We start from the raw sequence: 16,812 nt of genomic DNA, 5'->3' as shown, positions 1-16,812 counted from the left end.
AGATGGGGATGACTGTGGCTTGTGACCATAGGTTAGGCAAGGAGCTGGTCCTGAAAGATTTTTCAAAGATTATGCTTAGAGGTTTGGCTATGGCAGTGGATAGCTTTTTTAAGAAGTAGGCACATATTCCATCCGGTCCAATAGATAGAGATGGTTTTAGATTGCGTAGTGCTTTTCAACATTGTCTTCTGTAAAATCGATATGTATTAGATCATTGTTGTTATCTGTGGTACGGCTAGGAAATACTGGGCATGATCCATTGCTGTTTACAAATACTGAGCCGAAGAATGTGTTAAAGATGTTGGCTTTAATGGTGTCGTCGTTGCAGTCTTTACCATCAGGTCCTATTAAGGGTGGGATGGACCTTGAGTCTTTTAGTTTGTTGTTTACAAAATTGTAAAAGCACGGGTGGAATTGGTGCTTAGAAGGTTTTCCTCTTGTTTAATGTGATAATTGGTGCATTCAGGTCTTTATCTGGTGGCATAAATTTTTGTATCGGCTTTTGAAATTGGCAGCGTGACCAGATTTGTTTTTCCGCCAGAGTGATCTCTTTTTGGATTGAAGTTTCCTTATTGTTATGGGTAATCTGCTTTTTGTTTTGTTTTGGGAGTTGTTGTTGGTACATATAGTTTGATGACTCTTTTGACTTCAAGTAAAAATATGTTGTAATGGTCTTCAACAGTATTGCATCCAGTGAATAGAGATTGCCAATCAGGGATGAGAGATGGTTGTCTATAAGATCATAGTTGCCTTTTTGAAGTTACAATTGGGGATTACATCATTGTGGTGATTTTTGTGTGGGCGTATGTTGAGACAAAAGTCAATCATATTATGGTCACTGCTGGAAAAGGGTTCTTTAGTTTGTATTCCGTAAATTAAATTCAAACTATTGCAGAAGATGAGATCGAGGCAGTTGTTTAGTCTAGTGTTGTTGGTTACTAGTTGTTCCAGTCCCAGATTTGTAATAGCATTGTAGAAGGTTGTGTGTATGATTTCAGTTGTACAATCATTTAGGGTCCAGTCAATATGAGGTAGATTGAAATCACCAAGAAAGATAAAAGGGTATGGACAGGATGCAGCCCATGTTAGTAATGTATTTAGCTTGTTTACATGTTCGATGTCATAATCAGGTGCTCTGTAACATAGTAAGAATCGGTTGTGATATTTAAGGATAGTTCACAGATGATGGTCTCAGGAAGAGCAAGCTCCTGGGTAACTTGGATATTTTTAGATGTAAGGACTTTTTATAGAAGATAGCAACACCACCTCCTCTACAAATTTCACGATCTGATCGGTAAACATGATAGTCTCTTACTGTGGTAATGGAGTCAGGGAGAGATGCATTGAGCCATGTTTCACAGACAAATATAATGTCGAATTTAGCCATATTTAGTAGGAGGAAAAATTCAGGTATTTTATTCACACGAGGCTTCTTGCATTGAGTAGTTTGCATTTAAGGCCAGCAGTAGTTGGAATTGATGTAGTTAGGGGCGTGCATGCCTAGTCTTGGGTGATGGTGGATCGGTTGAGGTAGGGTTGTGGTTGAGGTTAAAGCTGAGTTGCGGGTTGTGTGGCTTACTTTTGATACAGTCAGCATGGTAGTCAATGTACAGGTCCTTCTCTCCATTGTCTAGACGTTTTTTGAGTTCAGTGCGGATTACATGGGAGCAGGCACGTTGCTGTATGGTTAGGTCAGGGCGACAATGGAGGTTCTTATGGTTGGTGTTGGTTTTGGCGAGTGAATTTATAGTGTAAATGAATTTACGTTTGCTTGATTCATTTTTGCAAATGACCCTGCACAAGCGTGGGGCCACAGAGCCGTCTCTGTTTTTGAGCTCTCGGCCAATGCGGGAAATGTCAAGTATTTCATCAGCGGAGATGGTTGATGCTTGATAATCACTGATGATGTTTCGGACAGTTGTGATGTCATCATTGTCATTGATGTCCTCTAGACCAAATAAGATGGCATTTGGACGTTTCCGTTCACGCTCAACAGCTTCTCTGATGAGGATTGGGATATCAATATTTGTCTGGGTTGTGTTTTTTGTGGATTGGGTTTTGGATTGGGTTGTGGTTGTTGGGTAGAGATGTGGTTTGTAGCTATTGGATGTTCAGGTTTTGCGTTGTGTCTTTTTTTTCAAGGTTGGATATTCTTTCTTTTACGGCGTCCAGGGATGCTACTATGGTGTTAGGGACGTTTCAATGGTTTCAATGGTATCAACTCTTTCCAACAGATCCAGTTTGGGTTTGCATGATTTGCAGAGATATGAAAACTCATTGGATGATTCCAGGTATTGAATAAATTGCTTGGTTAATCCCAAGCAGTCATGATGAGCGTATTTTTACACAGAGAACATTTGATGGAGTTTTCATTATCCTTTAGATTTTTGTAGCATTTAAGGCATGTGCAGGAGTCTTGTGGTTCATTGGTGGGGATTATCTTCTCTTTAGGTTGTGGTTTTGGCATTGGATTTTCTTTTTGGCATATGTCAAAAATCTAATATTTTTATATATTTTACATATGTCAGCAAATCTAATATCCATTCTTTTTTTTACATTTTCTGGGGCTATAATAAGCATTTCTGATGAGTTAATTTTGTCTTTAAAACCCAAGAAGTATATTTTATGTTTCTTAACAGCTGGACACATTTATTCTCCAAAATTGGCCCATCCAATTCTTCGTACTAAAATTCAGATATATAACTTGCATTTGCTTTCTTATTATTTCTAATTGAATTGTTGATTTATGATCAATTGGTGCATCTTTTAAGGATCTTTTATCCCTTTTTCATCTATCTGGAAAGAGTTTTAGATTCCTACTCACTTGGGGTACAACAAACCATAAACATTTGTAAGAATCTGAAAGCCAAGCAACTTATAACATGAATCATCCCTGTTTCAGAACTTGTTCAAACTATTCTTCAAATGAGTTTTGATATCAATTTTGCCAAGCTTCACAGCACAGCTTGGCAGTAAATCTCACTTTTCCAAACATTTAACTCCTGATTCAGATATAGGTAATCCTCGGCCACAACATCATTAGATTAAACTCTAACGAGAGGGGAGGGGAAGGGGGAGAGAGAAGTGAGGAAAGGTAGGTAAAAGGGGAAAAAAGAAGCATTGACTTCCGACTCTCTGTTGCAGAATAGGCCATTAAGATCAAATCACAGGTTTTTGTTTTTCCATAATGTCATTTCTATAAAGATCTATCAATCTATAAAACCCAAAGTCAAAGTTACATTCTTTTCTTTTCCACACAAAATTCAGAAGGGGTTTCCATGTGGAAACGAAAGTACTTATGTTTTTTCTTTAATCAGAGTAGTCAGTTTTGCCATTTCAGCCAACTCCATCTTTGTAAGAGCAAAATGTCTTTCCATTTTTGCGGATACAATAGTCTTGCTGTTGTCAACATATATAGTAACAAAGTTCCAATTTTTTCTCCAGTTCTTTTTCCATTAGTCTCAAAAGGAAAAGTTCTGGTTTCATTTCTATCTCCATTTTCAGAATTTTCTGTATTAGTGTGAATCATACTCCAAAATATTTTTGCTTTATCACATGTACACCATAAATGATAAAAAGTCCTTTATTTATATACTTCCAACATTCATTTTACATACCTTTATACGTATTAGATAGCTTATCTGGTGTTAAATACCAATGATACATCATCTTATAAAAATTATCTTTTAAATTGTAATTTAGTGTAAATTTTAAAGTCTTTTTCCACATATTTTCCCATTGTTCAAGCATCACATTATATCCAAAATTCCTTGCCCACTGGATCATGCATTTCATTTTCTATGTTCAGTTTCAATAATATTTTATGAATCTTACCAATAATATGTTCATCATTGCCACATATTAAAAATTAATTTCATTTTTAACAAAATCAAATCCATAGCACTTTTTATCCAATTTAAACCTTTCTTTCAGTTGCTGATAGGAGTTTTCTAGGGAAAACTGTAGCCATATTATATGGATTTATGGTTTGTTCTCTGAAATGCAAAGAAGTGGGCAATTTTATGCATTTCTGTTTAAATGCATAACGATTAAAGGCATTGAGTTTAAATAGTGGGCATTACCCTATTTCTAAATTAACTGAAGGTTTGATGGCCTTTGGTAATTAGACATGTCTATGTTATGGTTCTCCCTAACTTGGCAACTGTTGGGCTTTCACCTTGTCAGATTCAGTTCTTAACAGATTCTCTGTACATAAAACTGAAGTCCTATCAGAATTCTTCTGTGTTTTGTTTAGAAGAGCCAGCTGCCAGTTTGTCTAGGCAGATTAGGAATAGATTGACAGTTATTTTGCTTTGGGTATTTACCTCCTCCAATTCTTTGCAGCTCAAAGGATCATGATCCACAGTTTGAGAATCCACTCAGCAAATGATGTACAATATTTCAAACCAAAAATTATGGTTTGAAGAACTTCAGTTGTTTTTGACATGGCTGTTTACAGAGAGGGACAGATACTTTGCTTCTTGTTGATTATATAATTAGTTTCTTTTGTGAGTCCCACTCATGTTTACATACATTTTAGTTATATATATAGCTAAGATTAAATATAGTGACTATTTTCATTTAATTAATCTGCATAACTAATATAGAATATATGATATTATTAAGAAGAATCTAACTAGATAATTAACATCTTTTTGGTTATCCTATTGATGTATTCTCATAGTGTTCCTTCCTTGTTTATTTTATGATTCTATTATTTTACTTGTTTACATTCCTTTCATTTTGCTTCCTTTTTATTATTGGAGGCTGCCTAAAATAGTCCCATGAGATAGGTGGCAAATAAATTTAACAAATAATTAAATAAAATAAATAAATTAGCTTTCTTGGGAAATCTTTCCTAGCTGAAGGGTTATCCTGTGTCATAGGCAACTGTCCTGAAGAAAAGCTTTATTTTCTTTAGCTAAAGCTGACAATAGATTCTTTTGTATAGAGGTCCTAAGCAGAGTTGTTCATGATAGCATAAAATATATACAAAAATATTAAGTGGAGGAAGATCATTTAAACAAAAACCAACCTTAAGTAAACAAACAAACTGCCATGTTTTCAAAAACACTGTATTTGGTGCTAGTTGAGACTTAAGCATTGAACTGCTGAGAGAGAGAAAAGGGGAGGGGGGGGGCATAGAGGTATCATGGCATTATAATACATTTTTAAAATAGCTGTTTGGCAGCTTTTGGCCTAATAGTCAAAAACAAAATAATATGAGGCAACTGAATAATATGGGACCAATCTCAATCTCTCTCTCCCCACACTCCTCTCTCTCCTTTCTCTCTCCTCCTCTCTGTCATAAATAAAAACTTTTGGCTACCTTTTACTGAAAGTTTTCTTCTTTCCTCCCTCTCTTTATTTTAAGAAATGATGTGCGAAGTGATGCCTACGATAAACGAGGACACCCCAATGAGTCAAAGGGGGTCCCAGAGCAGCGGATCGGACTCCGATTCTCATTTTGAACAGCTAATGGTGAATATGCTGGATGAAAGAGATCGTCTTCTAGACACTCTTCGGGAGACTCAAGAAAGTTTATCTCTGGCACAGCAACGACTTCAAGATGTAATTTACGATAGAGATTCTCTTCAACGACAACTGAATTCTGCACTGCCCCAGGTATGTATATTCATTCTCCGTAATCTTAATTTATAAACATTATTTCCTCTTCCTTTAATCTTATGCTTGCACACACATATACATGCTCACACACATACAGATTCCTTAGCAATTAGAAGTACAGCGCCACAAATATCTAATCCTGTTTGCAAAAGAGGAGGCTACCTTAATGATTCAAAGAGAGATGCCTCATTCATACTAAAGTATGTTGTGAAGTAGGTATGTTTTGCACGCTCCAAGTGGATACTCCCACTCATTTTAGTAAGAAGATGGCTTGATGGATGAGATTAAGCTGAAACTTGGATTTTTCCTCACCTCCAGGATTATTAGGTTCACCTTTAAAACCAAACTCCCCCCCCCATTTTTAGTTTTGTTAACCACTAAGTTAGTCTTTGAAGTAGAGTGATGGTGCATAAATCTATCCAATAAATTAATATGCATTTACAAGGGACAGGAAGGTAAAGCAAAAAGTATAAAGTTTGATTTACCACAGAAGGGCACCTAATTAGCACAATTATGAGGGAAATACCAGAAGTAGTTAGAGCCATTCTGTCATGTTTTACAAATTACAGTATACGTGAGCAATCTGATCTATATTTGCCAATCAACAAGATGATGGCTGAGGTGCCATACCACATATAATCTGACTGGACTGATAGCTGAATCTGCATTTATTACTTAAAATGGAACAGCAGCAGTATAACTACATGAGAAAGCTGCAGGCAAGGCATGTTATACAACTTTCTTCTTCACTAATTTGCGGCCATCTCTTAGAAACAACTGCCTGAGATAAATGTTTCATTTTACTACTGCAGTAGGACTGGCCCTATGTGTGATGACCTTGTTTGTATGTGCATTTTATCTCAGTCATGCCTTGGCAATGCTAGTCTTTTTCTTGGTTCCACAGTGTTGTCCTGATATTGTCCCCAGATTATGTCAGAAACAGTTTTAATTCATCATCAGATATACCAGTTTTATTCCAATATTTTACTCCCTAAATCAACACTAATTCATGTCAGCTTCAAGGAGTATAAAGTCTGCAAGTTTCAAACATTTATACTTCAAGGAGTATAAAAGTTGTCAGTTTCAATCACTCCCCCACTTGCCCCTCTGTGTCAGAGTACACCAAATTGGCAAGGTGTAATTAAAATGGTGGTATAATAATACTTAGAAGCAGAGATATTTCAGTAAAATTCCTTTGAGCCCAAACAGACATATTTGTAGAGATAATTTTTTATGCTGCATTTGCACGGGAAGAATGACTTGAAAATGTGATGATGTATGTCACAGTATTGTAAAATGGTCACATCCTTCTTCATTGATTGATTTATTCAATTTCTATAGCTGCCCAACTCAACCAAGTGACTCTTTATAGCATTTGTCATTCAATTTCAATTTATTTAAAAATAGAAACAGATTTCTTAGCATGTGCAGATTAGAGTCTTTCTTGTGCTCTATATAGCAGCCTTAAAAAGTCATAACAAAATAATAAGACAAGTGTTTCTGTAAATATTAAGATGATTGTGTGACATTTGATAGCATTCTCAATTTTCTCTTAAGGCGGGTGTCAGTAACCAGTGGCTCCAGAGCCGCAAGCGGCTCTTTGACTCCTCTCCTGCAGCTCCCTGCTGACCCGGTTGTGCAACCTGCTCTGCCCCGAGACACTGGCCCACTCAGTCGTGCGACCTACTCTCCACCCCGAGAAGGCACGAGCCTCCACAGAGCCGCGCAGCTGAAATGCCCCTAGCATTTTCTCTGCACTGCCCATGATTGGCTGCTTTTTGTGATTCTGCATCCTTTGTGGGCAGCTCAGTACCAGCCACGGTCCCCTTTGTGTTGGCTAAGGAAGGAGGGGAATGAGGAGGAGCAGCCGCCACCACCACCAGATGCAGAGAGGAAAGAGCTCTGGCACTTCTGCACAGCACATCCAGCTATCCACCTAAGCATTTAGTGGCAGCAGTGGGAGGAGGAGTCACCATCATGATCTCAGCCCAGGAGGATATCTCGCTTATGTGCATGAGCACGCGTGAGAGAGAGAGATGAGAGAGAGAGAAAAGGGAAGGGAAAAAAAGAGAGAGAAATGAGAGAGAGTTGGAGGGTGAGAATGAGAGAGAGAGAAAAGAGAGGGAAACAAATGAGAGAGAAGGGGGGAGAGAGAGGGAGAGAGAAAAGAGAAAACATGAAAAGGAGAGAGAGAAATGAGAGAGAAAAGGGTAGAAAAAGAAGAAGAAAGAAATGAGAAAATAGAGGGAGAGAATGAGAGAGAGGAAAAGAAACAAATGAGAGAGAGAAGGGGGAGAAGAAGGGAGAGGGAGGGAGAAATGAGAGAGCTGGAGGGAGAGAAAGAGAGGGAAAAGAGGGAAACAAATGAGGGAGAAGGGAAACCTGGGTAGGCGTGGCTGGGGAGTTCATGTAACTGGGCAGGAGTGATGTTGAGTTGGCCACGCCCACCCAGGTTTTGTGGCTCCCAGAGTTTTCTGTTGGAAACTGGTTCAAATGGCCCTTTGAATGTTTAAGGTTGCAGACTCCTGTCCTAAGAGTTTAAAAAAATCCTATTAATTTAATCCTGCAGTTTTAAAAGTAAAAACAGCCTTCCATTTATAGATAGTTGGTTTGAAGGAAAATAAATTAGGAAGACTATGAAGAAAGCTAGAGAAAACTTTCTTGTCAATGAGATTCTGTTAGATACCTAATGAAGGAAATTCTACAGGAAGGAATATTTGGAATAAAAGCCAGAAAACTGGCAGATGGCTTACAGCATGGCTGTAAGTTACGTTATCTTTAATGAGTTTGCACAAAGTTTTCTGCCCCTCCTCCCCAAATATTCTATGTATTTGTTTTTAAAAAACAGCAAAAAGGGAATATAGTAAATAGGAAATAATATTGTTTCATGTTCATATAGCACTATTCAGTATCTTATGTATGTAATCTCAATAGGTACTCAGTACTCAGCTACTCAGTAGGAAAGCTACCAACATCTAGATGATACTAGGTGGATAGCCCTTTAGCTCTGTTCATTGATCACCTGACATGTATATCCCACTATAATGGCCTTTACCTTTTAGGATCAAAATTCTGCATTAGAGTGGTGTGGTACTTACAATTGTGGATTTTATTGGAATTTGAAATTAAACCAGCCTAATTTGTACTCTCTACCCTAAATACAAATTGGAAGATGGTTTACCTTTTTATATAACTCTTGTAATTATGAAAAATGCATGGTATGTGCTAAATGGTATAAAATATACCTTTAAAGAGCTTTTGAAAATAGTCTGATGTTAATTGTTCAAGAGCAAGAGGATTGCCTATTTCTGATATAAAAGATCACCCTAACCCTAATCCTTAGCCTTTGTTACCTGTATTTTTGTTTCACAATGAGTGTTGTATTCTTGTCTTACTACTGTTGTGAAGTGCAGCTGTTAACGGGACTGCTTAAAGAGTTAGTGGTGGCTTTGTTAGTTGCTATGAAATAAATTATAGAGCTGTTTCCAAGTGATTGATTTAAACTGGCACCATGAATGCTAGGTGGTGCTTTGAGAGAATACTTTAGGTTCAGTCTTCACTTGTTTGAATCAGCATTGATTACTGGCAATTGCCTGGGCAAGTCCCTGTCATTTTCTTGATAAGATTTCAGAAGTAGTTGACAATTGCTTCCTTCATAGGGCTGAGAAAGAGTGACTGGCCCAAGGTTACCCAGTTGGCTTTGTGCCTATGGCAGATCTATAACTCACGGTCTCCCAATTACTGGCCTGATGTCTTAACTACTACAGCAAACTAGCTGCCTACTTGGTTCAGTCATAGACTCAGTTAAGAGTAGGGCCAGAACTGTCTTAGCTCAGGTCCTATAAGCAACAAAGTGGTGCTAATTACTAAAGACTTTATAAGAGCAGATAACCTTCCTGATGCAGTCAGAACTTGTCTGGAGTACTGTAGTATACTGTATATTGGGCTACCTTGGAAAAGCATTATGAAGCAACATCTAGTACAAAGTGCGGTAGTCTAGGCAATAATGACAGTTTCTTGTCATTGAACCCATTGCCTTGGGTACTGCATCGGTTGCCAGTTGGTTTCTAGGTGCAATTAAAAGCACTGATGGTTTTCTTTGAAGCCTTACATGGCTCCATATCTGGTTTTTCTCTTCTCAAGGATAATTCTATCCAGGTCTTATCTCTTTGAGAATGTCATGTGACAGGACCTAGAAGTGGATATTTCCAACTGCTGCTCCTATGCTTTTGGAGTTATATCACTCTCTTCGCTCTTGGGTTTTAGAAGACCAATTAATACCTTGCTTTTCCATCTAGTCCAAGAGAAAAGGATGTTAAGAAATTGGGTTGCATTGATAGAAACCTTATGTGGTCTGGTTTTTTTTGTCCCATTAAATGTTGTTGGGATTTTTAATTACTCTTTAGGGGGGTGAGTGGGTATTTCTGAGGACTTTTAACATTTTTTTTTATAGTTAACTCTTCAGTTTTCAGGAATGGATGCTATTGACATATTGCAAAAAATAAATATATGAAAAAAATACTGCAGAAACTAAAAATGTTTCTTACAACCGTTGACAGAATACTTCTCTGGAAGTACAATAAAGAATGATGTTGTGGCAAGCATATAAGAATTATTAAGAAGAAAGGAGATGCAAACTGGATGAAAAACAACATTGTTACCATGAAGGAGTGACCTAACATAGCAATGAGCAATAATAAGTAGGTTAGCAAAACAAGTTGAGATCAAGTAGCAGCTGCATCTAGCTTTTCCCGGAAAGATATTTGTTCTTGAAATGTTTGTTCATCCACACACTTGTTAACCAGCAGCTGAAGCAAACCATAGAATTAGACTTATAAGTCTACCAAAAATTACTCAAATGGATGCGCACTAGAGTTCATATAATGGATTAAGCAAACAATTAAATTAAATTTTAACTGAGTGGAAATGCAGATCTTGATCCATGCAGGTTCATTTCTAGTTTATTTTAAAAAGCCTTACATAATAAAAATAGTATTTTTATCAGGGCAACCTGGTCTACCCAAATATGGGATACTGTTTCTGCTTTTGCCTTTCAACCCCAGTCCAGGAGCCTTCTCAGGCAAACTATTTTTTTGTGTTAAAGTTATATTTACCGACAAAGAAATAAAAGGAGACAAATATAGATCTATTTCAAGCTATTTAGCTCTTGTCAGCTAGCCATATCCTTCTAGGATTTTAATCTGGGTTCTGGTGCATATCTATTGAGAATTTGAAGTAATGGTTTTTTAAAATATGAATGTTATTGTATGCCATATACAGGAAGTCCTAACTTAGCAACCATTTGTTTAGCCACCATTTGATACTAGCAGCATCCCCGCATCATGTGTTTGTGATTTGAGCTTGGCAACCAACACATATTTACAACTGTTCAGAACGTCCCACATGTAATTGCCATTTGCAGCCTTCATTGACAAAGTCAGAAGTCAATGGGAATGTCAGCAGGAAGTCACAAATCACTTTTATGTCTCATCATGCTTAACTGTGCAGGATTTGCTTAACAATCACAACTAGAACTATCATTGTAAGTCAGTATGCTCATGTGATTCTTTTCCTTTATGACCACTTCACTAGTTCCTGATCCCAATTATAGTTGTTAACCAAGGACTACCTATATATTGTCTATTCATATACCAACAAAAAATTTTAAGCTGTTTTATTAATCTGGACTAGTTTTGAACAATTTTGGAATAACACAAAATCATGAAAACAGGCTGTATAAAATATTTAATGAAAAGAAATCTACTCAATACATGGAATTTGTAAATTGCTTTAGGATCACTTTTTTATCTGAGAAGCAGTTTACCCATCTATAATTCCAGAAAAAGAAAATCATTAGATTTACAGTTGCACTGGTGAAAAAAAGGCATTGTTGCATATTTTCAGAGATGTAGATTATTTATTCAAACTGTAGAAAAACGTGAGTGTAAGATGTTTAATCAGTTTAACTGGTGCATTAGCAGATCTACAGTATATACTTTTTCTGTGAATTTCTTCTCTGACCTTGCTATTGCATCTACCCAGTAGAACAGTTAGAAATCAAAAGAACACAGTTTAAACATTTTGGCTGTCAAATGGGATAGAAAGGAAAATATTTTTTTAAAAGTTCACTTGTTTTTGCTTTTTGTTTTTAGTGGTTTTTTTTTTTTAAAGGAGAGGTTTGCTATTTCACTGTTTAATTGTTATCCTTTTTAAAAGGCCCCCCCCCCCCCCCCCCCCCCCCCCCCCCCCCCCCCCCCCCCCCCCCCCCCCCCCCCCCCCCCCCCCCCCCCCCCCCCCCCCCCCCCCCCCCCCCCCCCCCCCCCCCCCCCCCCCCCCCCCCCCCCCCCCCCCCCCCCCCCCCCCCCCCCCCCCCCCCGTGTGGTCCTGAACGAGGTTTGCTATTTCACTGTTTAATTGTTATCCCCACGGGCAAAAGATGTCAAAAGAAAATTCTTCCCTCCCCCCCCCCCCCCCCCCCCCCCCCCCCCCCCCCCCCCCCCCCCCCCCCCCCCCCCCCCCCCCCCCCCCCCCCCCCCCCCCCCCCCCCCCCCCCCCCCCCCCCCCCCCCCCCCCCCCCCCCCCCCCCCCCCCCCCCCCCCCCCCCCCCCCCCCCCCCCCCCCCCCCCCCCCCCCTTCATTATTCTGCTGGTGAACTATTAAAACCCCTGGAGTAACCCTAGAGAGCAGTGACTACTAATCAGAGAGATGAGCATTTGTGTCAAAGTGTATAGCAACCAATTAGAATGGAGATGTTTGCTTGTAATGAAATGAAGCAAAGCATTTAACAGGGCAACACTGCTTGTGCTTGTATAATAATAACCTTTATATTCCTGCCTGTGAGAAATTACACTGGGACAAGCTAGTTGTGTGGATCAGTGCTAAGATTATTAAATGCACACAGCACAGTGTGTTATGATTGAGAGGTTAGGTAGCGGTAGTGTTATTCTATGTTTGTGCTTTCGTGCTCTGTTTTGAGTTTCTAGAAGCATTTTGCTTGCCATTGTCACATTCACTATACTGTTAAACCAGTTCTGCTCCAGTGCAATTTGTTTCCTGTGTTCTAACTCATAGCATAATGTGTCACATCACAAATCCATTAAGTAGTTCCAAGGTGGGAAAAGGCAAATGTAGGGCAACAGCAGCTGCAGGTTTTTTTTTTCTAATAACTTGTTCGGCTGTTTCAAATTTAGCTGAAAGTCTTTACTTTGATATTAAGCTGGAAGAAATATTAAGCTGAAGAAATACTGTTTTCTTTTTGGAAGAAAAGGGTTTTGGCAGATTTTGGAGATGGCATACAAAGAAAATTAAATGGCACTGCTCCATTGACCCAGGGCATGCAATTTGTTCAATATCAAATTTTAATAGAGGTGTGTTAAAAACATTCATTTTTTTCATTGCTGTAGAGCGGGATGGTTTTCCTGATTCAGTGACATGAATGACATGCAGACTAAGGAGTAGGCTGGTAGGGCTCTTTTAAAAAATATCAGAGGTGTATATTCAGTAACAACCAGAGGTGGTATTCAGCAGGTTCTGACCAGTTCTGGAGAACCGGTAGTGGAAATTTTGAGTAGTTCGGAGAACCGGCAAATACCACCTTTGACTGGAGATTTTACATTATCCTTCCCCTGCCATGCCCACCAAGCCACGTCCACAGAACTGGTGGTAAAAAAAATTGAATACCACCACTGGTAACAACCATATTTTCTCTGTCCTTGTACTTTTCCTAAATCAACAACAGTATTGCAAAGGACTTATTTAATTATTACATGTATGATCTGAGAGATCTCAAAATAATCTACTACTTGTTTTTCCTATCATTTTGTTTGGCTGTTCCACTTCTGACCTCAAATATCCCTGTTCAGTGAAGAATGTTCATATTCCGTCCACCTTCAAAGAGCTGGTATCACTTCAAAGCTAGCAGATATTTGCTGGCTTTACATCCTAGGACTCCTTCTGAGTTGATCCATGGAAAATATGGCAGGCAGATGGGACACAGAATTTCATTTTAAGCACTCTGACCTCCTGCCATCCCCACCAAGGTAACATATTGCAGCAGCAGGTAGAGTTGTCTGCATCCAGTGGGCTAACTGTAATTTGGAAGACTCCAACTGCACTACCTATGTAGTAATGTTCCATCTTCAAAAAAGTGAGCATGCTGGCTACAACTCAGATTTCAGCCTTCTTGTACAGAGTAAATGAGTAGAAACATAGATCCTTCATAGGGGAGGTATGTGAAATTAGGAAGGAATCAAGGAGCTTAGATAAGACAGCATTTTAACATTGGCAATGTTAAAGCTATTTTGCTTTTGTTTTAAAATAATTCACATTAAGTCAATGGAGAATAAAAGGCTTATTTATATAAATAAAATTGTACATTGTATGTTTCAAATGTTTATTTGATATTGCACTGCAGATAGAGAACTCACTGTAGCATAATTACAATCATTGATCTTTCACCCCCTTGCCAGGCAATTTAACATTTTTTTTCATTAGGTCTATCAAATGCTCCAGGGTGGTGTTTCTTAAAAGAATTGTCCAAAAACTCCTGCCCCCCCCCCCACCCCCGCAAGACTTCCCTCAGAAATTAAAAAAAACTATTTTCCATATATTGAAGAGATTTACAAGAAGTCTTAAGCATTGTCACTATTTTCAGTGTTATTTGTTAAAAGTTAGAGGGTTTTTTCGTGAAAAATATTTTATTTATGTTAATACTTTGGGTTCAATACTGTTATTTTAAATAAATATTATTTTAAATAAAGTATTCTATGAAGTGTCAGTTTTAATTTTTTGCGTACGAAACTTAGATAAATATACAAAAAAAAAGCTATTTTGAGGGTTTTCATAATTTTTAAAAGGAAGGGGTCCTTAGAGCAAAATACTTAAGAAATATTGCTCTAGGACAGCATTTTAATCAGGACAGTTTAGTTTTATTTTCACATTGTTCATAAGCCGTGGTAATCGTGCTAATATGCAATACTTAAACTATTCACAGAATCTTTTCTTACAATGGGCAAATGATGTTTAACCAAGATTAGTTTTTATTATACTACATTCACAGGACTTGATTTTCAGTTTATTTCCCCTTCTTCTTGTGTTTTGATCCATCTAGCAGTTTATGAGAACAATTCAATTAAAGCAGCATTAGGTTTGCATAAATCTGTGGTACTGTATATTTCTGACTTAATTCATACTTTCTGCTCTCTATTTGCTAGCAGATCATCCATCTTTGTAGGGTCAGATTAATTTTCCTAATAAGCAGTGAGGGGAAAAAAGTGCTACATAAACATTTAAAAAGAGAAGATAAAGACATCCTCAAGTTCTCTGTTTATCACAAAGATTTTGACAAGCCTCATAACAGACAGGGATAAATTTTCCTTCCAAAAGAAATATTAGCATCTTTTAAAAACTTAATATGGTGCAATGCAAATAAATGGAAAGAAAGTGTTTTGGATAAAATATAAATGCTGATATTTAAATACAGTAAATCATTTTGTTATTTTCTGCAAGTTATAAGCCATTGGTGGTGGTGGTGGGGTGTTGGAACAGTTTGGAGGAAAAAGCCTGGTTTGTTTCAAAATCTCTGGTTTAAATGGTACAATAAAAAAAACCCCACTGATGATGTCATAGTTTACCACATCCACTGTCAAGAGGAATCAAAGTTGTACTATGATTCTACTAATTTGCTCATAAACCAGCATTCTGAAGAATGTATGTGATCTTTTAAACAAGAGCTTTATTATGCAATCTCTTCATTTATGTATAGATATGCATGCAGTAATCCTCTTGTTTTATCACCTCTACGTTCGTATTTTCTTCTTATGAGAAAGAGGAAAAAAATCCTTATCACTGCAGTGTCTTTTGATCAGGGGTACAAAGATCAATTCAACTGGAAGCATTATAGATCTTATTGAGCTCAAGTGTCATAACAGATAACAGATAATCAGAGTTGGAAGGGTCATCTAGTCCAACCCCCCTGCCCAAGTGTGAGACCCTACACCATTTCTGGAAAATGGCAGTCCAATCTCTTCTTGAAAGTCTCAAGTGATGGCGCTCCCACAACTTCCGAGGGCAAGCTGTTCCATTGATTGATTGTTCTCACTGTCAGAAAGTTTCTCATTTCCAGGTTAAATCTCTCCTTGTTCAGTTTCCATCTATTATTCCTTGTCTGGCCCACAGGTGCTTTAGAAAATAGCTTGACCCCTTCCTCTCTGTGGCAGCCCCTCAAATATTGGAAGACTGCTATCATGTCTCCCCTGGTCCTTCTCTTCACTAGACTAGCCATGCCCAGTTCCTGTAACCATTCTTCATATGTTTTAGTGTATGAAATAAAAGGATAAAAAAAATCAGGCCATTAGATGAGAAAATATATATATAGCTAAAACTAGCTTATACTAACATAACACTGTATATCCCCATTCTATTCTATCCTTGCAAAACATCCCTGCTTCCACTATGTCTGTACATTGATTCAAATATCACCTTTTTATCTTTTAATTCCTCACCTCTTCTTCAGGATCTCAAAAATTCCATCCAACCATAACTTCCTTAGACTTCCCCTTCCTCTCAAACCATTCAGCCTTCTTTCATTGTTTGCAATCTGATTATCATCCATTCTCTCTTTATGTCCAAACCATCTCAACATATTTATTTCTTACAAGTAGTTTATTAAAAGCATACATTTAAATTAATTTGGATTGACCATTGTGTTTGCTGCTGTATAGATTTAATTGTCACTGAATGTAAACCAAAGAAAATGAAATATGATTTTAGATCCTATTGAAATCAGTTAAAATAACTTTGAAAAATATATTGCAGTCCAATATGTGCTTTGTTCACTTGGGAGTAAATTCTTTTGAACCAGAGACTTATTCTCAAAGAAGATTCAATTTCATAGAACAGGACTGGATTACATTTATTCTTTATTAAAGTTAATTTAGGGCTTGTTCCTCTCCAAGCTTTCTGAAACATTTCAATGTACTAAGTCTTTTATACATATATTTCATATCCTGTAGAATTATTTTAGGGGAGCGTTTTTGGTAAAGTGGGTCTTTTATACAAACAACATGCCTAATATGATACATTTTTCATTTTTGCAAAAAGACCATTTTTAGGTAGGTGTTCCCCTGTGGCACTCACATTATATACCTTTTGTAAAATAAAATTTGTCATTCCTAATTAAGAAAT

At 37.7% G+C, this 16,812-nt stretch overlaps 1 protein-coding gene across 1 annotated transcript in view; it reads left to right on the top strand.

Annotated features, from left to right (window-relative positions):
- Positions 1 to 16,812, top strand: part of PPFIA2 (PPFI scaffold protein A2) — a 209,810-nt gene that overhangs the window by 11,339 nt on the left and 181,659 nt on the right. The window contains exon 2 of the mRNA XM_087968038.1: positions 5,375 to 5,625. Within this exon, the coding sequence (XP_087824164.1) occupies positions 5,377 to 5,625 (249 nt within the window). The 5' untranslated portion in view covers positions 5,375 to 5,376. The remainder of the gene's footprint in view (positions 1 to 5,374; positions 5,626 to 16,812) is intronic.

The sequence above is a fragment of the Notechis scutatus genome, chromosome 6, assembly GCF_049901735.1.
Source record: "Notechis scutatus isolate UNSWTSFEM ecotype Mainland chromosome 6, rNotScu1.2, whole genome shotgun sequence".
Classification (NCBI taxonomy): Eukaryota; Metazoa; Chordata; class Lepidosauria; order Squamata; family Elapidae; genus Notechis; species Notechis scutatus.
Note: the sequence above shows the minus strand (reverse complement) of the source record. Positions and strands in the feature narration are given on the sequence as shown.